Below are 25,586 nucleotides of genomic sequence, written 5' to 3' on the forward strand. Positions count from 1 at the left end.
ACTGCTTTTTCCAGGTGTCATTACTGAATTCTGCTGAGCTCATGAGCTCTGTGTGAGAGAGGCAGGTGATGGGAGCAGCTCACTGAGTTCTGGTCCCCAAAAGTAACTGCTACTCTGTTAAAAATAAACTCCATTCCCCCACCAAACTACTGTTTTATATATTAAAAAAAAAAAAAAAAAGCCACAGAGAATACTGGTAATGGCAGCTGCCAAGGATCAACACTTCAGAACTTCAAGCCATTTGGTTTTAGTGCTATTTTTATATCTTTTTCTAAATCTTTGCCTAGAATGTGCACTTTCCTGTCTGTCTTAGCTGCTGATGAGAGCAAATGCGGAGACTCAAGCAGCTAAGGAAGGACTTCTTCTGTATACATAGCAGGCAGCATTTCCCGTGGAGGAAGACACCCCCCCCCCCCCCCCACACACACACGAAGTGCATAAAATCATTTAGCAACTGCTTACTTACGACACGACACGACACGCATTCCCTCACTGGGAAGGATTTGACCTGTGTGCTGCTGGAGCCAAACTGGAACTCCCCTTGTCCCTGTGCACATGCTCCAATAAAACAAGGTTCAGTCGTTTTTTAAATGGTTCTAATCAACACCCATGCAGGTTTTGATTTTTTAACTTAAAAGGAAAAACCATTTCCTGGGGTTTAGAAAAAAAAAATCCAACCCAAGTCCTCTGGTCACTAATGCCCTCTGCCTCATAGCTTCTGGTACCGTATTCCACAGCTGGCTGCTTTCTCAGTCCATGGGGCAATAGTTCTTAACTACATGCTTCCATCTCAGATATAGTACACGATACTAAATGTACCATGGAAGGCTCTGAACCCCCACAAATTGCTCTGATAGCATCAGGCAATAGCAAACTAGACTGATCTGTGATAGTGTCAATCCCCTCCCTTGTTTCTTTGTTGGTAGTGTAGATATTGAGCTATTACAATTTCAACCAAAAATTCTTAGTAAAGCCACATACAAAATATCCCTCTGCCCCTAACTGCTCTTACAGATGATGAGGGGATTAACAAAAAACCACATTAATGTTATGGTAGTATCCAAAGACTCTAGTCAGGATCGACATGTGCGAGGCTGTATGACACATTCTTGCTCTGGGTGCTGTATGGAGACGCATGGTATAAGCTCTTATGCTGAAGAACTTACTGGCTCAGATCTTGTAAGATTTTGCTCTTTGGTTTCTCTTTTAAAGAAAAGCTTTCAGATGTTTGCACTCTTCTGGTTTATGGATAAGTTATGCAGTCTGGGAGGGGTAAGGTGGGATGTAACCTCAGTTTATTTGCATTTTGCAGTTCTGTTGAGTAATCTGTTGTCAAATTTTGTTCAAGAATTGGTAATCCTCCATATAGTAGCATGTTGGGGTGTTTCTGAAGTGTTAAATCCATACCCTGGCTCTCTCCTTACACCATAGCTAGTGCATATGTATTTTGGCCAGGTGACTGTGGAGCTTTTGAGTTGGATAGCTTAATAGTTACAATTTGCAGCAACAGTTTTGTGAGCAACATACCACAAGCTTCAAAAATAACTTAAGCAAGTTTTCCTAAACCTAAAAATATGAAAACCATTAAACCACTCGACAGCTTTCTTAGGGATCGATGGCCTTTTTGTCTTCATGTGCCCCACGTATAACATCACTTCTGGTGTGTGCCTACCTGCTTAGCTCTTCAGTGGTGATGAATTCCAGCAACTGCCTGTTGGGGGGAGAAATCTGCCACCTCTCATTGAAACAGTTGTTGTGAATTTCAGGCTTCAGTGTTTTTGCTGAAATATTTATTACCATTGCTTAGACTAGAAAACAATATTTAAATCTAGTGATTATCCATAAAGTATAGAATATGTAAACCTCAAGACTCTCTGGTAAAATGCAGCAAATACCCAGAAAAAAAGCATTTGAGCAAACTGCATTTGTAACTACACATGATGCTCTGTATTCCTATTTATTATCCAAAAGGCATTCGGCAAAGGCTTTTTTACATGTTACTGTTCAGCAAGAGGAGATATTTTAAGATGCATGTTAGTGGCTTTTTGCCATTATATGCCCTATTCCTCATAGCATTAGGAAGCAATTCAGCCGCTCGCAAAGTTCATCCCAGCTGCTTTGGTTATGTGTTAAAGAATTGTCTGATTTTTCTCTTTCCTCCCCCAAATCAAGTGATGGGGATTCATTGTATGCACAACACAGTAGATTATAACAGTTATATTACTAGAGAATTAACCCTGCTTAGGATCTTGACAGAAAATCACTCTTTTAACCCTATTGACAGCCATCTGTAACTATGAAAACCATCTTACCTCCATCGAACGTGCCTGCCTGCTGCTTTAGCAATGGCTGTGTCCCTAGACCCTTGCGTCTCCATCAGCTGCTAAGGTTATCAGTCAATCTTGCTCTGAACCAGTGAAGGTGATCAGACCCTCATATAGCTGAATTTTTTTTTGTATCGCATTTTACCAAGGATTGTTCAAAACCCAGCAGCAGCAGGAATAGCAGTTCCTATACCAAAGACTGTCCACCTGTCACAGCGCGCCCTAACTCCACAAATACCATTCTGCCAGCACAGGTAACGTGAAGAGTTTGTGACGTGCGTTCACAGTTTACGATGAGGAACTAAATTTTCAGTAATTTTTGGGGTACTTACCTCGGAACCTGATTTTGAGACGGTGCTGATCACCGATCCTTTGAAAATCAGAACCCTGTGAGGTGCCGCAAGTTGGGCATCCAAAATAGACTCTCTCTTTGAAAACACCCCGGAGTCCTTGCCCTGGAATGTGCAAGGGGAAGGACTGTTGCATCCCCTGAAAACACCGCTTAAGTGTTTATAATGTACCCGTCTAGACTCTGAAATATCAACCTCTACCACCACCTACTCTGCCATGATTAAGATGACGATTTTTGTCATGGAGGTCGTGGAAGTTATGAAATCCGTGCCTTCCAAAGACGTCCATGACTTCAGCCCACATGCGGCTGGGAGCTGTACGAGCTGGACTCCCCCCAGCAGCTTGCAGGAACAGCAGGGTACCCCCGCCACCTGACATGGTGGGCATACCCTGCAGCTCCTAGCCGCTGTGGGGGGAGGGGGGGTTGAGAGACACCCCCCCCACTGCCCATGGACAGCAGGGGCCCCCAGCAGCTCCCCCCATCCCCTGCCTGCCCCGGATGGCAGGGGCCCCCAGCAGCTTTCCCCAGGCAGTGGGTGTACCCCACAGCTCCTCGCAGCTGGGGGGCTCCTCACTGCTGTGGGTGGGAGGGGGAACCCTGCAGCTCAGAGCCATGGGAGGAAGGGAACCTGGCGCGCAAGAGCCCTGTAGGGGAAAGGGGACCCTAGCGCTCAAGCCACCACAGGTGGTGGAGGGCCCCTGGATATTTTTAGTAAAAGTCACAGGCAATAAAGAAGAATTCACAAAAGCCCGTGACCTGTCCCTGACTTTTACTAAAAATATACATGACAAAATCTTAAGCATTAGCCTTGATTATCCTTATTTAAATAAGAGCTTTAGACAAATACATTGAGTCTACATCTCAGTGGCTAAATTTAAGACTAAATTTTCAAGCCTTTCACATTGTACCTGAAGCTGCCAAAAGTGGCTTCAAACCGATGACATGGTATTTAGTCTGATTCTTTGCCCAGCTGCCATTATATTATTCACATGTTCTGGATGAGCCGTGAAGCAGAGGGCCTGGTCACTTTGAAATCGTTAAAATCCCCTTGTATATTTTGTTAAGAATAGGAGCGTTAAACAGTATGTCCTGGCCAAATTCCAGCTTAGCTAGTTATGGTACCTTGGCAGCTTCAACTGGATATGGCAGTCCTCTTCGTATTCCTATTTAGCATTTTTGCACACTTTTAAATAGCTACCCCATTTTGCCCCAGAGGAGGCTGCGTTCTGGTGGCAAGAGAAGTAAACCCTATTACCATTTACAGCTACTGCCTTGAATTCCTTTCCTCCAACTCCACAATGAATTCTCTCCTCTCTGGCATCTGCTCTGCTGAAACTGCTCTTACCAAGGGGTCTTCCTCATTAAGGTCTTGATCCTGCATCACTGAAGTAAAAAAGAAGCTTTTGCCATTGACTTCAATGAGTTCAGGAAGTAAGGCCCAGCTCCTCAAAGGTTTTTAGGTAGTGAAATTAGTAGGAGTTAGGTGCTCAAATACCTTTTGAAAAGCTGGTTCTAAATACCTTCACTGGCTCCCTCTTCCTCAACACACCAAACTCAAGCCTCACCCGCCGCGCAATCTCTTCATAAGTCTGCCCCTGTTTTCACAACACTTGTCACATCCTCCGTCCGCCCTCTCCCCCCCCCCCCTTTAATATCCCAAGTGTCTGCTTCTCTAACAATCATCTATGTTCCTTCCATGCTAGCCTTACATTTTCAGTGCCCTCTCTGGATCCAGCTAAAAGGCTGCTGTGCTCTCCAGGCTTGTTTCCGTTGCAATGCCTAGAAGAAATGGACCCACTAACAATGGTTTGCAGCCATTGCCTATAGATACTATTTTCTTGCTCATTCTTGACCAATAGGCGTGTGCTCAGGGCTGTACAAATGTAGAGGGGAAAGGAAAGATTACAAATGAAATCAAAGATGTAGGCTACTATATTGCCTAACTGCTGTTTAAATGCCAACCATGCAGTGATCCACAAATGTTTGTTGTACTCGTCTTGGCTGAGGCTGGCTGTTGGTGGAAGGTGCATGTTGGGAGTGGAAGGGGTGGCTTCATTTTTATGAAACAGTGGAATTTTGTGTTTAGTGGGATCTTGAGCAAACATGGGAACACTCTGGGGACGTATGGGCTCAACTTTGAGATACTTGTCTGGAAATGGATTGTATGAAGTGTCAGAAGGTTATCAGCCATGGATAAGGCTAAGATTTTGTCAGGGATATTTTTAGAAAAAATCACGGACAGGTCATGGGCACTAAACAAAAATTCACAGAAACCATGATCTATCCCTGACAAAATGGGGAGGGAGGAGGGGTCAGTACCCTGCCCTACTGCATGCAACAGCAGGAAGCTATTGTCCCCTGCCCAGTGGCTGGGAGCTGGAAGGGACCCCTGACCACAGGGCTAGGAGCTGATGGGGATCCCCTGTCACCCTGTAGAGCTGGGCGGGGGAGGGTCCCCCACCACCTACGATGACTGGGAACTGCAGGGTCCCTGCCACCCTCTGGGGCTGGATAGCTCTGGAGGATCCCCCACTGTCCTGCAGGGCTGGGGGAGTGGGGTCTGCTGCTGCAGTAGCTGAACTGCTGTGGGGCCCCAATGTCACTGAGGTCATGGAAAGTCATGGAATCCGTGACCTAAGTGACAGACTCGAAGCCTTAACCATGGATAGCCAGGAAAGAACCCCATACAGCTGGCCTGTCCAGGAGAGGTGGAGTGAAAGCACATATCTGGCAAGCAGCTGCTTTACTCTGCAGCAGAACCTTATTCTTCCTGGACTGCGCTGCAATAGTTTAGTCTCAACCTTATGATGTTCTACGCTGACCTTGTGCCTGGACCTCTTCGTTTGAAGCTCCTGGACCGAGCCTCTTTTTTTAGCCCGCTGTCCCCAAAGGAAAAAGCCTCTTCTCTGTGCTCGAGGCCTGCTGCCAGGGGGCCAGGAGGAGCAGTGTTCTATGCCAGGTGGGCATTTTCCTGTGTGCACAGCCATGAATCCTGAAGAGTCTTCTGAGGTTTCTCTTAAAACTGTTTTAGAAGCTATTAAAGCCATGAAGGCGCAAGAGATCGGAAGGTAAAATATGCAGCATTTTCCCCTTAGGTTTCAAAACTGAAAGGTAATATGGAAAAAGGAGAGGCAAATTTGCCAGCAGTTTACAATGCACTGGAAGAACTGGCTAGTCTTAACTTCCACAGTGGATGAGGGAGTTTTTTCATCTATGATTGGAAATAATGGAACAACATATTCAGAAAAATACTTCCCCTCCCCCTAAACCTGAGCTCACTGTTCGGGGAGTTAGAGGCAACATAGTGCCTGGAATGCAGGATTTATTGGACTTTCCGTTGGAAGCCCAATAGGCCTCACCTTTGTTTTCCAATTTTGTGTACTCAATTGGGTGTGCAAGGGGCATCATTTAGATGTTCTCTGACTTACCAGTGCACTTACACTGGATGTCTAGTGCATCTTCTGCAAAAGGATGTCTGTCACTCAGGGCAGGATTCCATAGATTGGGATGTGGGGAGTGAAGATGTCAAACTCTGAAGTGCTGTCTGGTGCTCCGTTGGGCAGGACCAGTTTATCTATTTGATTAGCAAGTACTGCAGATAGCTGCATGTGTAGTAGCCATCTAATACGCAGGGCCCTACCAAATTCACAGCCCTGAAAAAGGCATCACGGGCCATGAAATCTGTATAGGATAGGGTAAAAGCACAGATTTCATGGGGAGACCAGTCAAATTTGGGTCTAGACCCAAAAGGGAGAGCTGGGGGGGTCACAAGGTTATTTTAGGGGGATCGCAGTATTGCCACCCTGACTTCTATGCTGCCTTCAGAGCTGGGCGTCCAGCTCTGAAGTCAGCGCCCTGCCAGCAGCAGCAGTGCGGTGGTAAGGGTGTCAATACCATACCGTTACTTCTGCGCTGCTGCCTTCAGAACTGGGCGGCTAGAGAGCGGCAGCTGCTGACCGAGGGCCCAGCTCTGCAGGCAGCAGCACAGAAATAAGGGTGGCAAGACCAAACCAGGCCATCCTCACTTCTGCGTTGCTGCTGGCAGCGGCTCTGCCTTCAGAGCTAGGATCCTGGCCAGCAGCCGCCACCCTCCAGGTGCTTAGCTCTGAAGGCAGAGCCAAGGCTAGCAGTACCCCAACCTTCCCACTACAATAACTTTGTGACTCACTCACACCCACAACTCCTTTTTGGGTCAGGATATCTACAATTACAACACTGAACTGTCAGATTTAAATAACTGAAATAATTCAATTTATTTTTTTAAAAAACCCATGACCATGAAATTGAGCAAAATGGACCTTGACTTTAGTAGGGCCCTACTAATAGGGCTAAAGAGGCCTTCTACCAGGCAGGCTGCAGGCAGCTTAGAAGTGAGTGTAAGTGTAAGGAAGTCTGACTTACACCTTCTGCTCGCCATTTCAGTGTGTTAGCAGGGTGACCAGATGTCCTGATATTAGAGGCTTTGTCTTATATCAGCAACTGTTAACTCCCTCCCCCAGTCCTGATTTACACACTGGTCACCTTGTGTGTAAATTACACCAATGAAGACACTCCTAGGGCTGGTCCACATTCAAATGGTCCTGTGTTTGAGCCTGGCGTGAAGCACAGTTGGCTGATACAATGCTAAACACATGTTTGGTGGGTGCAGGGTCTAAGACTAGTTACATGACACAATTGGTCCTGGTTATGCTGACTGGAAAGTTGCGGGCAGCAGCATCTCCTTGAACTCTGTTCTTCGCAGCCATGTCCAATCACAGAACACTTCAGAACACAGACTCGCCCTAGTTTGACTCACCATGGAATCTGCCTTTGTGTATGATCCTTTGGGCCAGTGCACCAGGATGCAGACTTGGCTAATGCTTTTTTGAATGCTGTCATGGCATCCTGCCATGCTATTTGCACGGAGTGAAAGGAAAATGCTGCCTGCAGCCCTTTCCCCCCGCCCACCCTTGCACAAGGGGGCAGTACACGTAAGAGCTCTCTACCTTACACTCTTTGTGCATGCAGCAGAGAGCAGAAATGTCTAACTCTGCACAGATATACATAGAAAAAACACCACCTGGAACAGGTTTTTCTTTTTGAGGCCCCCCTCAACATATTATAAAAACTCTATGGCCCATGTGTGCCACAACTGTTTTTTCTGCATATAAAAGCCAGGGCTGGCATTAGGGGGTAGCAAACAGGGCAATTGGCTGGGGCCCCTTGCAACAGGAAGCCCCCCACAAAGCTACACTGCTCAGGCTTCAACTTCAACCCCAAGTGATGGGGCTCAGGGCCTTGGGCTTCAAATCCACGTGGTGGGGCTTTGGCTTTCCACTCTGGGCCCCAGCAAGTCTAATGCTGGCCCTGCATGGTGGACCCCCTGAAGCCTGCTTGTGGACCCCCCAGAGGGCCCTGGTTGAGAACCACTGATCTAGAAGGCAACAAAGGTTAGTTCTTCTAGACTCCTGTGAAAATTTGATGCATGTAAATGCATTAACAAAAGCCTAAGGTATCTGTTTACAGAGCAGTTGTATGAGCATTCTGCAATTCCTGGAAGTCACGTGTTCCCAGTGCCTAGCCAATGTCCTGTGATTAAAACCCTGAGTACCGCTGGCCCGAAAGGAGTAACCACGTTGCTCCAGAATAAGTTTATTGGCAATATTGGTGTCATACTCAGGAACTACAATTGTCAGCCTGTTAGTGTTACCATGACAAGCATCAACGACCGACTGTACATGAAATATTGTTAAAGTGCCTAGAAATAATAGGCATTTTAAAAAAATCATTCCATCCACTCAAACAAACGTTTATAGATCTTACGTCTTTAGTATTTGAATGGTAATGTAGCCTCTACAGCAGCACAGAGACAATGCAGTGCTCTCATTATGCACATGCTTTAGGATCGTTTATTTTAATGCTTTCAAATAAATATGTTCCATGCAGCACACCGCAATAAATAAGGAGCAGCAACTTTTGTATAGTACATCCATTCATAATGTAAGTCACCATGTGAAACACCACATCTAAAGTCTTGGGCCCAGTCCCATATCATGAAGCACACCACATCTGCACATAATCATATCTGGCTTCATATGGATTTAATAGGACTTTGCCAGAAGTGCATGTGAGCACAAGTTTAACCATGGTTTCTAGCTATTAAATACAGCTACTAAGTAGTTAAAAGGCAACAGCTAAACCCATAAAGGTTTGATTTGTCTTTTCTTTCTTACGTTTCAGACAGAAATATAAAGTATGGAACTGCTCTGGAGATTCTCAGCCTTGTGTAAAGCGCAGTGTGATTAACATGGAGCTCTCTAAGCAATGCTGACAGGGACACTGGCATCAAAAGCCACAGTGATACTGATTTGACACCAAAAACTGGCATACTCAACAGGGGATAGATACTGTGCTACACAAACAATTGAAACCTCCTTTTCTCTAGGCAGACAATTCCACAGTCCCTTCTTCTTCGCTGTCTGCTCTGTTGGCACGGATTTCAACCAGTGTCCGAGCAAAACGGGTCCATTCGTCATTGTGTGGAACAGCAAGCTGGAAAATAAATGAAATGAAAAGGTGAAGTGGGTATGCACAAAAAGAGAATACTTTGCAGTGCAAAGATAATATTGCGGGCCTGACTCACATATAATTCCTCCAAGAGTCAATGTGAGTTTTGCGTGATTAAGGACTGCAACATGGGGCCCTCGCAAAAGAACTCTGTGGTTTACTTCTGCAGTTGTAAAGCAATGACATGGTTTCAGGACAAATTTATCATCTCCCTCTTTAGAATCAGTTGGAAATAACTGCTGCATTTAAAGCCCATTTCTCCAGTCCTTACTTGAGTAAAGCTCTAACTGATGTCAATGAATGTGTTTTCTGAGTAAAGACTGTGAAATTTGGCCCTATGTTAGTATATTTGATATTTTTCAAGACAACACAAGGCCCTGATCCTGCAAATGTTTACACACATGCTTAATTTTATAAAGGTGAGTCATTCAAAGAAGTCAGTGAAACTATTCCTGAGTATAATTATTTGCAAGATTGGGGCCAAGGGCCCAGATTTGTAAAGGTAATTAGGTGAAATCAATGGGAGTTAAACCCCTAAATACCTTCAAAAATGTAGTCCTACGTGCATATGACAACACAGTCTTTAGGTAAAGAATTACACTGTTCTAAAGTTCATTAATGCTTCCAGTATCAATCTAAATAAATTATGCTTACTTTAGTTGCCCTCCTCAATGTTAAATAAGTGACAATAAGAAATACATTCTCATAGAAATGTTAAACTGCTCAAGCAGACCAAGTAAATATTGCTTTACTGATCTGATTGAACTTCCAGACAGAATGTTTTAGTGATATGGCAAAATAATGCTGTAGTCCTTTCCAGTTCGATCCAGCATCACAGTTCTCGAGCGAGAACGCAAAATGGGATTGATATAATCATGGAAAAATTCAAACTTCCTGAACATACATTTTTATTGACTCAAATAAAAGAAAATGGCAACAAGCATCTAAATTAACCATGCATGTATTTGCTGCTGTCTTAAAGCTTGTGATCTTTCCCTGGAAGGTAGTATGAAAAAGGAACTGTTTACAGACATTATGCAGCTTTTGGTACTGAAAAAGGAACTGTTTAAAGACATGAAACAGTATGGTACACTAGGTTGGCTGTTAGTAACTCAGTTTTATTATATGCTATTTTATGCGCATTACATGAGGAACGCTTCGCAGACTAAGAAAGAAAATAACTGATCCAGTCTAGAGTGTCCAATATGCAATTGATATAGGCTCAATTGAAAGCTTACTACTTCTTTTTTTTAAAAAAAGGTAACAAATATTATTCACACTTAAGGTGGATTTTATTCATTTAGAAACAATAGATTGCAGAACTGTAACAGGCATTTTTTGGATGACAAACAGCTTAACTGGTCTCTCGATGTCCACAGGCAACTATCAATATCAATGGAAGCGGAGAAAAAAAAGTATATTGTCTGTACTAATGTTCAAGGCCCCAATTGTGCAAGCATGTGAGTAGGAGTCCCATGTGGCCAACCTTCACAGGCAAAGTAAATCACCTATGTAAGTGTGTGCAGGGTGAAGCCTTATTGCCTGATCCAAATCTCACTGGAGTCACTGAGGGTCTTTCCAGCTACTTCAGCTTTGGATCTGTCTCTCAGTCAGGAGGCAATTAAACAATGAATATTTGGAAAAACACGCTGACGTTTAAAAACATCCATGTATATAGCATGTATTCAAACCACTCCGCTACAGTATGAAAAGTGAGCTTACAACTGTAATTATTTTTCTATGTATTTTGATTTTTGGACTTTGGTTAAATATTTATTTCGTTTACTGCCAAAGAATGCAGTCTTTCTAGGACAGCTCTCTCAGCTGGTGATAATACTGAATGATATATATCATTGTGCCTTTGCTCACAATCTGGTTTTGCTACTTTTAACCCTGAATTTCTAATATCCATTTTTTGCCTATTTTCTCCTTGATTTTAGTAATTATGAAAGCATTATGAAAGGAACTGAGTCCAACACTCAAGGCGCAAGAAGCCTGAATTAGCTGTTTGAAAGCATATACAGAAATGGATCTATTCTTATATTTATTTGAAAGACAGATCTGCCCTCTTTCAACATACAGTATATGATTGCAGGAAATAAAAATCAAAGCTAAGGAGGCAAGTATGCAAAAACATCAGCTCTGAAAGCTTGATCATGATTACACACCCCTGCAAGAGATGATTTTCCAAGCTAAGTTGCAATACGTGCCCACAGATATAAGATCAAAGTAGGGCCCTAGAGGCCAACACAGCTGCAGCGTTACCCTGATCAGCTGTTAAAAGCTTTACCACTGAACCCACTGATGCTTCTTTCATAAAGGGTTTCATCTTCTTGCAGAGCAGAATAGTGTAATTTTATTAACACGTTGCATCAAAATATAAAAAGAGCCAAATACATACTAAAACTAACACATTCAATAATGAAATAGGGGCAATTTTGTCCCTATGTTTTTTTCTTTTTGAGTAACAGCTGCATTGCAACTTAACTGTGACCAAGCTAAAGAGCGTTATTTTGTACAATACAGGTCAGGAAGTGAATTGGTAAAGTTACACTGGAAAAGAAATAAAGACAATAATGAATTTTAATACAAAATTATACATTCATAGAGTGTAAGGCCAGACCATGATCATCTACGCTGTCCTTCTGCACAACATAGGCCGTAGAATAAATAAATGCCAGGCTGTCAAAACAACTTTGGTACTGATCCTGCAAATTCTCACTACTCATAGATGTAAGCACCACCTTAAGCAGAAAGTGTTTACAGGGTCAGTCTCTTTTGAGAAATCACCTCTTCCCAAAAACCAAACCAAACCAAACGAAGTGAAGTACATGCATTTACTATACAAAAGTAAATAAAAGAAAAGTTGGTGCAACCAGCCAGAGTGGGGAAGGATAGCTCAGTGGTTTGAGCATTGGCCTGCTAAACTCAGGGTTGTGAGTTTAGTCCTTGAGGGGGCCATTTGGGATCTGGGGCAAAAATCAGGGATTGGTCCTGCTTTAAGCAGGGGGTTGGACTAGATGACCTCCTGAGGTCCCTTCCAACCCTGATGTTCTATGTACACATACCATAAATGAGAATAATGATACATGAGCTTATTACTGCAACTTTTGTCCTTCATCTCACTCCACTTAGTGCTTGTTCAATTCATTTACAGAGTTATGTCTAATGTTAGGGCCCAGTTTTGCAAATACAACTGTTTTCAGGGTGATGGCCTTACAGTGGAAAGGGACAGCAGTAGGGAAAGGGGTTGAAATCCTAGCCCTATTGAAATGAATAGCAACATTTCCATTGACTTCAGTGGAGCCAGAATTACACTCCTTGTCTTTGGATTTTGCCTGCCACAATGTTGTGTGCTGTATAAACAAATAACTACTGTACAATGATTAAAAATAAAAAGATCTGCAAAACCAACATTAGACTTGGAAAAATATGCATACAACACCCATAAATATCCATTCACATTTTTACATGAATTTGTTTGGGCCATGCACATACCCCCTTTTCAGTCATTTTCCACAAAAGTTCCAACAATCTCTCACACACACACACAAATTAGGTGAGAGAAGCAATACCGTGTGGCTTATGTGATCAGTTACTAGAGATGGCCAACTTTTTTAGAAGTTTCTGTGAAAAGCTATAGGATTTTTATCATTGAATATTTCACAATTGTTGCTATTTTATTGTTGCCCTCCACTTACAACAAAGCAACACCACAAGAATGTTCAAATATTCATGTGTATTACACACAGTAAATTTTTTTCCAAAAATGCTAGTGTCTGAGTATATTTGGATAATAAAAATATTAGCATAAATTGCCATCAGCTTATGGCTATTTTGTGAGCAGAAAAAGAAAGTGAATGGTATCTATCTAGGTTCTTAGCCCCTTCATGATGATAAACTAAGCACCTACGAGCACTTAATTAACTAAATTTTTTACTTCACTCTAGCCTAGCTACAATAATGTTATATTTATAAATGGTCAGATAGCAATACTAATAACAGAAGTTGGTATTTACAAATGAGTGTGAAGGATTTAGCCATACACTGCCCATTAAAGTATTGAATGATAGGTAACTAAATCACCTGCATAGCTTTGAAAAATCTCGACCAGAGACTTTAGGCCTTGGTCCTACAAACTCTTAGGCATACGTCTAACATTATGTACACAGATAATGAGACTGCTCATGTATGCGAAGTTACACGTGTGCTTACTTGTTTGCAGGACTGAGGCCTTAGATAGTATGATGCGGCTGAATTTGGGATTAAATTTTGCTTTTGGGTGCAGGCATTCAACTAGGAGGCCATACTTGGCCCTTTCTCTTTTTTCTCAAACTACAAGTTTCTTGCTAAGTGTAGCATGCATCTTTCAGCATCACAAAAACCATTTTGTTTCTAAATGAAACACTGATGAAAAATACTCTGTTTCTGCTTCTGTAATCTAAATAAACCTACATTATTTTTAGCCTATTGAAACCCAGCCCTGCTTGACTGATACATACTTATGTATCAAATGGACCATAAAGATTCCAACCGGTTTCTATCTGATGTTTAGCAACTGAGTTGTGTGCCTCAAACTTTAGGGATTATTTTTTCCCCACCAGCTCTACCACTGTGATTTCAGATAAACAGGTTTAAGTTAAATTGCATCTTTGATTCAGCAAGAAAACATGGATTGGTGGGATGGTTTCATACACTGAATGGTGGTAGATTATGGATTCTGACCACTTCTGCAAAAAAAAACAAAAACAAAAAACAAACAAACAAAAAAAAACCCAACCAATTTCCAAAAGCAAAGGCTCTTCAGGACAACATCTTACAACTCCTTACTCTCCAAAACCCAATTTAAAGTAAAGCTAGTTCAGCTGCAAAAAATTATTCCTGCTGTGAGGTGCATGCAGTACCTTATTAGCGGCAGCCCCATGTAATATGGAGTCACTAGGGACGTGGATAGGTAATTTCAGAACACTATGAGCCAAATTCACTCTATTGTGGAGTTGTGCCAGCATAAATATGGCTCTGCCTGTACTTGGGAAGATTTTACTCTCACAATCTCAGTCAGTTTCTGCCAGCATTAACCCTAATCAAAGAAAATCTGTATCCACGTGTCTCAGGCCTCAGTCAGCATGGCGGTATGGTGTAAATTGGAGCAGAATTTAAGATAAGAATGAATAATATGGCACCACCAAGGTAGCAGGGCTCAGACTGAAGGCAAAGATATCGCATTCCTTTCCCTTCTCCGACATGCCGCAACCTCTTTTGATTTCTTTGGCAACTTAATCCTCTAGTGACAGTAAATGTGACTGGCTAGAGGTGCCAACACAGACAGTATATGATCCTTGGCTTTGCAAAATTTCTGACATTTCTGTTAAACATTCTGTTAAAAATAACACGATAATTACCTTAGGCGGAAAGATAGTCTCTTGTGACTTTGGTCTCCCAGCACAAACAAATGCTTCAGATGTGAATTCCAAGTAGGTGAATTGTCTGTGCACATTCTGGTAAGAAGCAATGGAGCACCTTACGTGCTGGGCTAATTCTCCGCATGCCGGTTCTTCGTAGGCAGGAGAATGGAAACTGCAAGTATCCACCTGCAGAGTTGCTTTAATTCTTTCATCCAAGGCTAGGGTTTTCCCCATCACCATGTGTGGATGACCCCACAGCTTCCACCTCCTAAACATGAAGGCTCCCAAGATGTCCCAAAACCAAGCTGTGTTCATGCAGAGTTGTGTCCTGCGCTACCAGGAACTCCCTTGATGATTGCTGTACCTGAAACCTCACATTGGAGGCAGAGAAAACCATAGCGGGGAAAAAAAATCAGCCCCAATTCCTGCACACCTTGTAACCTGTGCCACCTTGCCCAGGGTTTTCAGGGGTGTAGGATGGAAACCTGGCAACTCCTTCCCCCTTCACTTAGCCATGGAATCTGAACACTGAGGAGTCCCTATGGAGGGTCAGGTAGGAGCATGCCATGCAGGCAGCACTTCCAGCTTTCTCACCCCTACCCTGGAGCAATGGGAACAAGCTCCCTTCCTCTTTTCAGGGGGGCATGGAGGCCTGCGTTTGCTAGTTACATTTATTTTAAATGATTAAATCTCATGCTTAAATCTATGCCCTGCCCAGCTGTGGCACTAGCCATTCGCCGGCTAAGCTAAGAGTCAAACTGCCTGTGTTGTGGACTGCCTGTGTTCATGGACAGTGAGCTTGTGCACAGTTCGCTATGGTGCTGAACTGCTCCAGGATGTCTCTGACAGGAGAATTTAGCCCTCCTGAATACATTTCTCCCATTGGAGCAAGACACTACATGGGTCTCTCCAGTGTCTGTACAAGCATCCCCTGCATATAGGTGTAAAACCAGAATCATAAAAAGATCATTTCCCTCCACAGTATATAAGCTATTTTCTGTATGTGCGGAACATAACTGGTTATTTGATGTCTTTTGCACATAACGGGACAGATTCTGATCTCAGTTACATGGTAGGAATGCAGAAACTTTCACCATGTCATGGAGATCAGAAACTGGCCTACATTTTAAAATATTTTAAAGTATCATTTATGAGTTGTGGTTGGGTTTTTATTGGCGTCTTTCCATGCTTCTCTGCCTTTCTTCCTACAAGAGCTCTCTTTACAAAAATCTCAGATCCAACAAGGACTAAAACTATACTGAAATTCACAATTCAGCTTTCTCATTTCTAAACCACTTCAGACCAAATTATGCTTGGCTTGAAAAGGACTGGTTAAAACATTTTGAAGAGTGGCTAATTAAGACATGAAAAGTATTCACGTTCGGTTTAGTTTGATTTGTCAAATACAATAAGTATGGTAAGATAGTTATAATGACTAAGACGGTATGCTTCAGAATAAATACTTTGTGTGATTTATCGGCATCATTATAATCTTTCAATTTGATGGAGTCATTTAAAAAAACCCTCTAACCACAAGAGAATATTACTTTGTTTATTCTACACAGAATGCTATCCATATTATCATATAAAATGAAGTGCTGTATTGAAAAGAAATTCATTGTAAACACTTTGTGAATAGAGTTCCACATGAGAAAATGTATTAAATGGCTGAGAAAAATATTTTTAAGATGATAAAGTGTAAATATTACACAGAGTGTTCTAGTTAGATACCTTTTTTCTAATTATTGTTCCAATCCTGCATTCTGTGTGAAGTGTAGCATTTTCAGATCAGGCCCGTAAGTTTACACATAAAAAATCCAGACAGTTATAATTCACCCTAAGGCATCCAATCCAATCCAAATTCAGTGAATAAGTATTTTATCACTAATTTCAATGCTGCACGTCAAAGCGAAAATAATATCTACATATACAAACATTTCTATGCACATACCCATTTTGGGCCTGAGCTTGCCCTACTGAACTCAGTTGCAAAATGCCTTTGATATTTTTCTCAAGCATATGTATACATGTGTGTGTTTGAAAAGGGTCTATATTTTTCCAGGCCACTCCCTATGATTTTTTTTCAATCAATTATAAAATATGATTGAAAAATGTCTATATTTTTCCAGACGACTCCCTATGCCACACACATGGATGGAAACAAAGTGGGAGGTAATACACAGTGAAATGGCCACCAATGTAACCAAGGGCACCTTTTTTCACATAACTACAGTACCACTGTATTTAACTCTTGGGAGAGCCTAGCATCACTGTTAACAATGGATGAAACCACTGGTAAGAACTCAAAGCCAGCATACTGCATGCAGATGATATAGTATTTAGACCACAAAGGATACACTCCAGTGTAGCTCTGTATATATTTGTTTACTTAACTGAAGGACTGAAATACCATAAGCAGCCTAAATACTGCATTTATTCTACTCACAGCAGTCAGGCTAGTGTCACAGACACAGTATACACCAGCCTTCTGTGAAGTTCATTACTTAGCCCTCATCTAGATTAACGTCTGCTATGAGTTACTTCCAGCAGGATCTGATTTAACTAGTGCTATACTAGTAAAAAAAGGATTAAAGATTAGATTACACAATCAAAATACTTAACCGCTATCTTCCAACAGAAATAGAATATAACTTATGTGAAGTTTGATTTTCTTTCTGTAAGACAGAAGTAATAGCTTTTAAGTTATTATTTGATTGTACATTTTGTTCTTGATATAAAACACAACTTTAAAAAGAATTACAGTGTTTGTGTGAAGACAATGATCAAAACAATTTCTTTCTTTCTGTAATGGGTTTGGATCTTAAACTGAACATTTAAATATTGATTGCTTAAACTTAAACTCCTCAGTCTGATACACAGCTCTGTTGGAGCAACACTAACATCCAGAAAATACTCAAACATTGGCCGTGAACTATACATATGTTACACACAAACAACTATGTTAAAAGAGCATTAAAGTTGCAAAGCCAAGCACTCGAAAGATAGGAAATGTCAGTATTACGATTGCCCCCTTGTGTATATGAACTATGCTATGGTCTATAAATACATTACACCACATTCTATTTTCTCCACAGTACCTCTGTCTTATTCAGTGCACAGGCTGGATGAAGCTCACTGAATGAGCAGCTATTCAATGTCTTGCTAGCTCATCTCTGGTCGACGGGTGGCCCCAGGTCTTATTTACTTCACTCTATTCATATTACTGTGCTTAAAGGCTTTTCTGTGGCACTCAACATTTCAGGATCTCAGTGCTTCACAAATATTAATTTATTTTCACCGTCTCCATGAGGTGATGTAATATCCTCATTTTACATACTGGGAATGAGAAACCTAAAATGGGAGGCAGATTATTCCACATCTCTACTGCAGGATTCTTCAACTTTCCTCTGAAGCAAATGGTGCTGGTCACTGTCTGAGACAGTATATTGGGCTGGAGGGACCTCAGTCTCAACTAGAATGGCAATTCCTATATTAAGATCAAAACTGGCCATGAACTTTGTTTCAGAGTAGCAGCCGTGTTAGTCTGTATCCACAAAAAGAACAGGAGTACTTGTGACACCTTAGAGACCAACAAATTTATTTGAGCACAAGCTTTCGTGAGCTACAGCTCACTTCATCGGATGCATGCTGTGGAAAATACAGTGGGGAGATTTTATATACACAGAGAACATGAAACAATGGGTGTTACCATATAGACTGTAACGAGAGTGATCAGGTAAGGTGAGCTATTACCAGCAGGAACTTTGTGTACCCAATTTGACATGTCCAGCACCTGCTTTTTCAGAGTACTTAGCACTATATAGCACTTTCTATGTTTAAAGCACAGCTCCCATTGACTTCAGCTACAGTTGTGAGCAAAGGCGGAGGAAGGTTTATTGGGGCCCTAGGCACAAAGAACATTTGGCCCCTCCACAGCCTGAGGGCCTAGGGGTGCTGGAATCACAAGGGCCATGCCCACCCACTTTGTTACATGGGTATAGAGGCCTCTGGCAGGCACAGACCGGCAGGGGCTGCACTTCACAGCGGGCTGATCAGCTCCCCTGCTGTGAAGTGCAGCCCCTGCTAGTGGTGCCAGCCTCTTCCTAGTGAGGGGCTGAGGTGGGCCCTTTCCCCTGCTCCTCCTCTTCCCCGCAAGGCCCTGTCCCCTCACCAGGCCAGAGGCCAGAGCCGGGCAGTGGTAAGAGCCACCCAGGGAACCCCGGCCACTGTGGGGTGCCCCATACCCTCCATCTGCCCCCCCACTTCTACACAGGTTCTGGCGCTCCTCATGGGGACCCCCAAATAGGCTGTGGGCCTATGCATTAATCCACCACTGGCTTTTAGCACTCAGGACTTCTGCAAATCAGACACCAGGGTCTCAAGTCAGGCACCCTGAAAACAAGGGACACACGATTAGTGACCACCTGTGAAAAGTTTGGTTTAAATGACTTGCCTAGCTTCAGACAGGAATGATGCCACAGAAGCAAGGCTGGAACCCAGTTCTCTACCATAGTATTCAAATGCCTTAACCATGAGCCCTTCTTGGGCAGCTTCTTGCCTCATTCACTGCATACCTGCCAACTTCTGAAACAAATGAGGCAGGGGTCCCACAGAAAATAGCCTGCATCACTACACAGCCCTGATTCATCCTCAGTCCACGTCCCACAGGAGTCCTGGGAAGAAACAGTATGGGATCATGTAATCAAATTTCAAGGGATTTTCTTTCAAAGGTGTGTTTTTCCACAAAAGCAGCAAAAGACCCAGCCCTGATGACAGGCCAACAATTTGCTAAATTGTCCCCTGCTGAATTAGCGTCCCTTACTGCATGGCTGTTCTAAAGCAGGGAGACACTCGAGCTTTTCAACAAAACAGCTGTTAATTTTGCCCATGTTAAAAAACAAACAAACAAAAAAAAAAACCTTATGTTCTTTTCCCTAATCTCAAGCTTGGCGGAACTGAATTTCCAAAAAAGTTTAGCCTGAAGCAGATGCCAAGCACAGAAAGTTTCAGCCTGAAAAATTGGTAAAGTTATAAGCAAAGAGAAGAGTCGGGCAACGCTAGCTACAGCCAGCACCACCAGCAGCACCTAAAATAGCAGCTTTGGTTCAAAGTCTGCCATATACACTTACAAAGACCTTACATCCAGGGTCTCAAACAAATTCACTTCCAAGCTGTGGTTTAAAACAGAATCTCTTCTGTTATTTTTAAGTGACATGATGAACACACTGATATCCTGCATTACTGTTGTGCTATGGAGAAAAGGGTTGAACAGCCACAAGGAGATAGGCTGATAGGTAGGAATGTTCTCTTGGGTCTTTTTTTTTTTTTTTTTAAATCTCAGGAGTTTCTTATAATCTCCTGATTTTTGAATTAAAGACAACATGGACATGAACAATCTCAATGAGGTCAGTGGGCCTAGTCACGTGGGTAAAGGAGCAGGTGAATTATGCCTGCAGGAACGGGCTCCCAGCATGTGCATTGCTTGGTTTAATTTTACAGGGGAAGGGTGTGCAAATTGCGGTCAGCATTCAACAGAAGGCAATCCCCCTTACTGAGCCCACCAAGCATATGTGTAAAGGGGGCTCTGACATGCAAAAGATGGAGAATAAGGCTTGCACGTTGACCCAAGTGAAACTGTGGGGCTTTCACCACCCATTTCATGGCTATTTTCTCCTACCTGCACTTGCTTCCACTGAAACCTATGAAGTCTTCAGTGGGAGTGGGAGAATGCTCAGTGTTTACTAGGACGCTCCCCTCTAAACAGACACACACAAAGAATCTAATATGAGGCTACTTTAATTAAATGTAATGGCCAGTCACTAAGTATGTGTGTAAGAGGGACAACATCACAGCTCTGCCAGGCTCCACAGAAGCTACCCATGTTGCCTCCACAGTAGGGCTGTCCTGGGGAGCAAGGGTTTCCAAGTTATATATTATTAATAGATTCTACAGCACTATAAACATATTGGGTGCTTCACAACCCGAGTGAAACACTCTCCCCCACCCACAACGTCATCTGTCTCCTTTAAGATTCCCAGCTCCAGTTCAATTTCCATTTTTCAGTGTTGCCAACTGCTGCAATTTTAGTGCAAGACTCAGGATATTTAATGTTTTTTCTTAAAGTTCCATATCCTGGAGCCATGTGACTCTCAGCATTCACTTAAAGCTCATTAGAATCTCAGCATTCATCTAAAAAAGGATGTTTCTAATCCTCAAGGTTGCGGAGAAAAGCTTGAAAAATGTGAATCCAAAGGGCTCAAAACCAGAAACCAAATAAACCCCAACACCTATTATTTTTTAAAATCTCATAATTTTGGGGGAGCGAGGGCCAACGTGATTTTTGAATGCTTGGAGTCAGCCATTCTGGAGATTCAACTCAATGGGCCATTGGGGATATAACTATCCCCCTCTGTGTCAAAAAGGGCAGCAGCAACGGAAAGAGGATTTGACTCTGGGGTTTTACCAGAGGAGAGCAGCTTGAAATTCAGACCAGGGCCACCTAGAAAAATAAATGAATTACGCATCTACTGGTTGGCCTGACCCCATCCCATTCCGGGCCAGCGCTATCCTTCCATGCTATCCAGCCTCCAGGCACATTAATTGTGAGCGTAATTAACCACTGAAACAACTTACACAAAGGTTCTGGGGGATTCTCCATCACTGGCAATTTTGAAACCAAGAATGGATGTTTTTCTAACTGCTCCATCTTAAACAGGAATTATTTTGGAGAAGTTCTATGGCCTTCGTTATGCAAGTGGTCAGACTAGATGGTCACAGCGGTCCCTTATAGCCTACGAATATATGGCTCAGTCTAGGGTTCCTAGTTGAACAGGGATTGTGGAGACTTTTTCCACTACTACTCAGCTTTCAGTGGACTCTCACCTGGCAGGGGCCTGCAAGTGAGTTCTACTAACACAAACAAACCCTGCCTACTAGGTGTACAGTACTTTTGGTTTGCATAAGAACTGCTGCCATTACCTAGATTTCATTTCTTTGAAAGCATCAATGTGAAGTCGCTGATTTTTGTTTTAAAGTCACACTGCTGTCCTTCAAAGTACACTGTATAGACACCAAGCACACACCAATACAATACAACCTGTGATGCTGGCAGTCCAAGTGCCAGCTCATGCCAAGGCCTTGGGCCTTACTGAACATTGACAAATGCATAACTGGAAACCAGTTTGGCTCACCTGTGCGTTAGTACGGTTGAAATAAATGTTAGCGTTATAAGAATGTATTTAGTGGTGAGATTTTATAGGATGCTTGTAGGATGCTGCATGTATTAATCTTACTTATAATACCTGTATCACACGTTATAAGGTAATGTTTGAATGTTTGCTCTGTAACTATAAAAAGGTTTGTCAAGTTTGCAATTTCCTCACAGTCAGGGAGAAGTATTACCAAGTGCTAGTTCACCATAAGAGGTGTTATCTCCTCCCCAACAGAAGGTCTATCAACATCAGACAAGCCATTCTGGACAAAAGACTCTGTTGATTGCTCCCCCCCATACACCCACACCCTGAAGAGGTTTCAGAGTAGTAGCCGTGTTAGTCTGTATTCGCAAAAAGAAAAGGAGGACTTGTGACACCTTAGAGACTAACAAATTTATTTGAGCATAAGCTTTCCTGAGCTAGAGCTCACTTCACGAAAGCTTATGCTCAAATAAATTTGTTAGTCTCTAAGGTGCCACAAGTACCCTGAAGAGGGTATGTGCACAAGCCCGTGTCCCATCTCAGCTTGAATTTTGGGAGAAGGGCATAAAAATTCCTGTTAAGGAGAAATTGGTATCTTTATGCTGTTTGGACAAAGGTTCCTAAACATAAACAAGAGAAACCCAAGCTGCTTGGCTTGGGTTGGCCCTAAAAGACATAAAAGCTTGCTTATTAGAGAAGCTTCTATTACCTTTAGAATTCAAGATAGTGCTTCATTTGTGTGTGTATGTTTACCTGCTTTAACCTTATAAACAACTCTCATTTCTTTTTCCTAATTACTAAACCTTTAGTGAGTTTGTTACAGGATTGGCTACAAGTGTTGTCTTTGCTTTGAGATCTGAGTACAACTGACCTGGGGTAAGTGACTCGTTTTTTGGTACTGGGAGTAACCTTGTTGTTGTTAGTTTTGGGGTAAGGAACCATCTATCATAAAGTCCAGCTTGCCTGGGTGGCAAGATAGACCGGAATCCCAAGGGGACTGTCTGTGACTTCATGGTAAGACTGCTATAGTGCTTTAGGAGTTCACACTTGTTACTGGGTTGATGAAATCTAACTATAGAACACACAAACAGTTTGGAGTTTTTGCCCTGCTTCTTGACAGTCTTCCCTGAGGTTGGCATTCACGATTGTGAGCCACTCCAGACAGTGTGACACAACTTATCAGACAGAAAAATTAAACTTCAGATGTGCAGCCGTAGCTGCTGGGTAGTATACGTTGAGGGTCCAAGTGTCTCTGCATCCTCAGCTGTGGTTTTTAGGCTAAGTGGCTCTTTTTCTAAATCATGAATTCAATAGCTTTGTACTATTAAATGCAACAATTTTGCAAACCATAACTAATTAATTAACACCATAATTAAGGACTCCCTCAGAACCCAAATTGCTGTTGAATGTGGCAGGTTGAAACCACAGAAGATTAATTATACAAACTAGCTCTTTTATGAGAAGGTTTATCTCCATGAAGCATTTATCCCCACAATGAGAGTGCATGAACGCACTTCACACATACTAACATATTTAAGTGAATTCAGCATGAAGTATTTTCCCTTGATACTCTGCATTACATACGAGCTATGCACATTTACCAGTCTTCTCATAAGCATTGGTGGGTTTTCCCAGTGGAACAACACTATATTAGGTTAAAACCTAACGTTTAAAATAGGGCTTCTGCCTATACATTCACAACGGTTTTTACAATGGGGAGGGGCAGAATCTTCCTGTGAATTTTTTATTATTCATGTACACTAATTTATTATTTTAAGGTGCAAGTTTTCACTGTCAGCATTCAGCTGCTCTGCTATATTTAATTCAACCCACCCAGGATCAGTGCTGAGGGACTGGGCGAGGCTGCCATTCTACCTCCTCTACTCAGGAAAGCCTGGTAGTGAATTATTTTTTCCACAGAGCCTCCCCACAGGATTTCAGGGCAGCCACAGGTGGGGAGCCACTACTGGTGCCTGAGCTAGTGCAAATACACAGAGCCTCCAGAGAAAGGGACGTGTCAGGTTTGCAGCCAGCCCCGCTGCCTTTTCTGCAAGGGGGCAAATCTTCTCCCCTACCCCTCATCCCTGGGCTGGGTAATGTGGGAGGGTATCTGTGACCTTGCTCTTCCTCCTGCAGGTTTTACCATGGGGGACAGGATGACCCCCTAGTCTATTTTCTCCTCTCCCACAGCATCTGAGCACCTACTAGCAGTGGAATAAGCTACATTATTAACATCTGTTATATGTAGTTTGTTTGCTCTCCCTCTCCACAGGGGAGGATCTGGGCCTTTGTGGGGAAAATAGGAAACATGAGGCTGTTTTAAATGTGACACAACAACAAAAACACTTGGAGTTGAACCTTTTTTGCTTCTTTACCATATAGCAAAAGGACTAGGAGACGTTTTCTTGTTTCATATTAGAAATCCAAGTCTTGTCTCCTCTAGCAAACTCTCTGGAGACCTAGTGAAATGTTACATCTGGAGAACTAGTGACAAGTTACATCATAAGAGACTGAGAGCTAAGCAATTAAGAGTCAAAGGGCTTTTAAATCATACAGTTTAAAACCTGAATTTTTGGTTGTTTTTGTTAATGCCTCTAACTCGAATACCTAGCTAACATTTGAGAGAAAGGATATCTTTCTTAGAGATTCCAACTCCCTTCCTGCCAGTTAGGCTTTTATAAAGCTCACCTGAAACATTTCCCGAGACTCCCAAGGAGTCCTCCAGCAAAACCAGGGAAGGTAAGAATTAACATTCCTCATATTTATATGGTAAATAAGCAGAATATATTGTTAGAAACCTCCATGCATACAGATTTCAAGTCTTTTTAAAGAAACAAAAACTGATATACAAGGGTGCTGGATCAATTTGTACAGTGGGGGTGCTGAGACTCATTTAGCCAATCTGTAAACCCTCTATACAACAGAAAACACTTTGAGCCATGGGGCGCGGGAGCACCCCTAGTTCTAGCACCTATGCTGATATAAACACAATTCTGGGTTTTAAAAAAGCCTTTGGCAGATCACCTTGAAAACAATGGCAGATGTTTGAAGCTGCTCAAAGGTTTAGAACACTAGGAGGAGTCTGCAATGGATGTGGGTCAGCAAGGCAGAGTGCAGGTGAAGCAGTAAAAAGGACAAATCTGGAAAAGGAAGGGAAACACAGTCTAGTAGACGGGGCACTGGACTGGTACTGAGGGTATCTAGGTTCAGTTCCCAGTCCAGCTATACATGTGTTGTGTGTCTTTGAGCCAGTCACTTAAGCTACCCCATGCCTCAGTTTCCCATGTGTAAAATGAGCATAATATTTCCCTAGCTCAGAGGGGTGTCATGAGAACATAATCCATTAATGAGTGTGAGGCTCTCAGAAACTATGCAGATGAAGGAGAGAGAGAGAGATTGAAGGTACAAGATAAATCACATTTTTTTACCATTTTAGATATGGACATTACTCCCATACATACCCGCACATAAGTATATTTGTGAATGGATATGAATAAGCCAGATTTGAAACTGGAAAACAGATTTAAACGTTAAGTTTTAACTTAATATAGTGTTATTTCTCCACTGGGGAAACACACCAATGCATCCAAAGTAACCTAAGGTAATGAATATTGTAATGAGAAACACAAGTATTTAGGGTGATAATGACTGGACTCTGCGCTACTTAGATCAGCTCACCCCCTATGGAGGCTACCAAAGCTTAAAGATTTTATCACTCTAGTAATCAGCAATGGGTAATGGCTTTCATAAAACACAGTAATTAAAT

The 25,586-nt window shown here is 42.4% G+C and overlaps 1 protein-coding gene across 5 annotated transcripts in view; it reads right to left on the reverse strand.

Annotated features, from left to right (window-relative positions):
• Nucleotides 1–8,291: 8,291 nt before the first annotated feature.
• Nucleotides 8,292–25,586, reverse strand: part of DYNC1I1 (dynein cytoplasmic 1 intermediate chain 1) — a 265,017-nt gene continuing 247,722 nt past the window's right edge. For all 5 annotated transcript variants that reach the window (XM_084620560.1, XM_084620559.1, XM_084620557.1 and 2 more), the window contains one exon: nt 8,292–9,207. In XM_084620560.1, coding sequence (XP_084476686.1) covers nt 9,097–9,207 — 111 coding nt within the window. In that variant the 3' untranslated portion in view covers nt 8,292–9,096. The remainder of the gene's footprint in view (nt 9,208–25,586) is intronic.

Source organism: Lepidochelys olivacea (genome assembly GCF_965140295.1).
Source record: "Lepidochelys olivacea isolate rLepOli2 genome assembly, chromosome: 2".
Taxonomy (NCBI): Eukaryota; Metazoa; Chordata; order Testudines; family Cheloniidae; genus Lepidochelys; species Lepidochelys olivacea.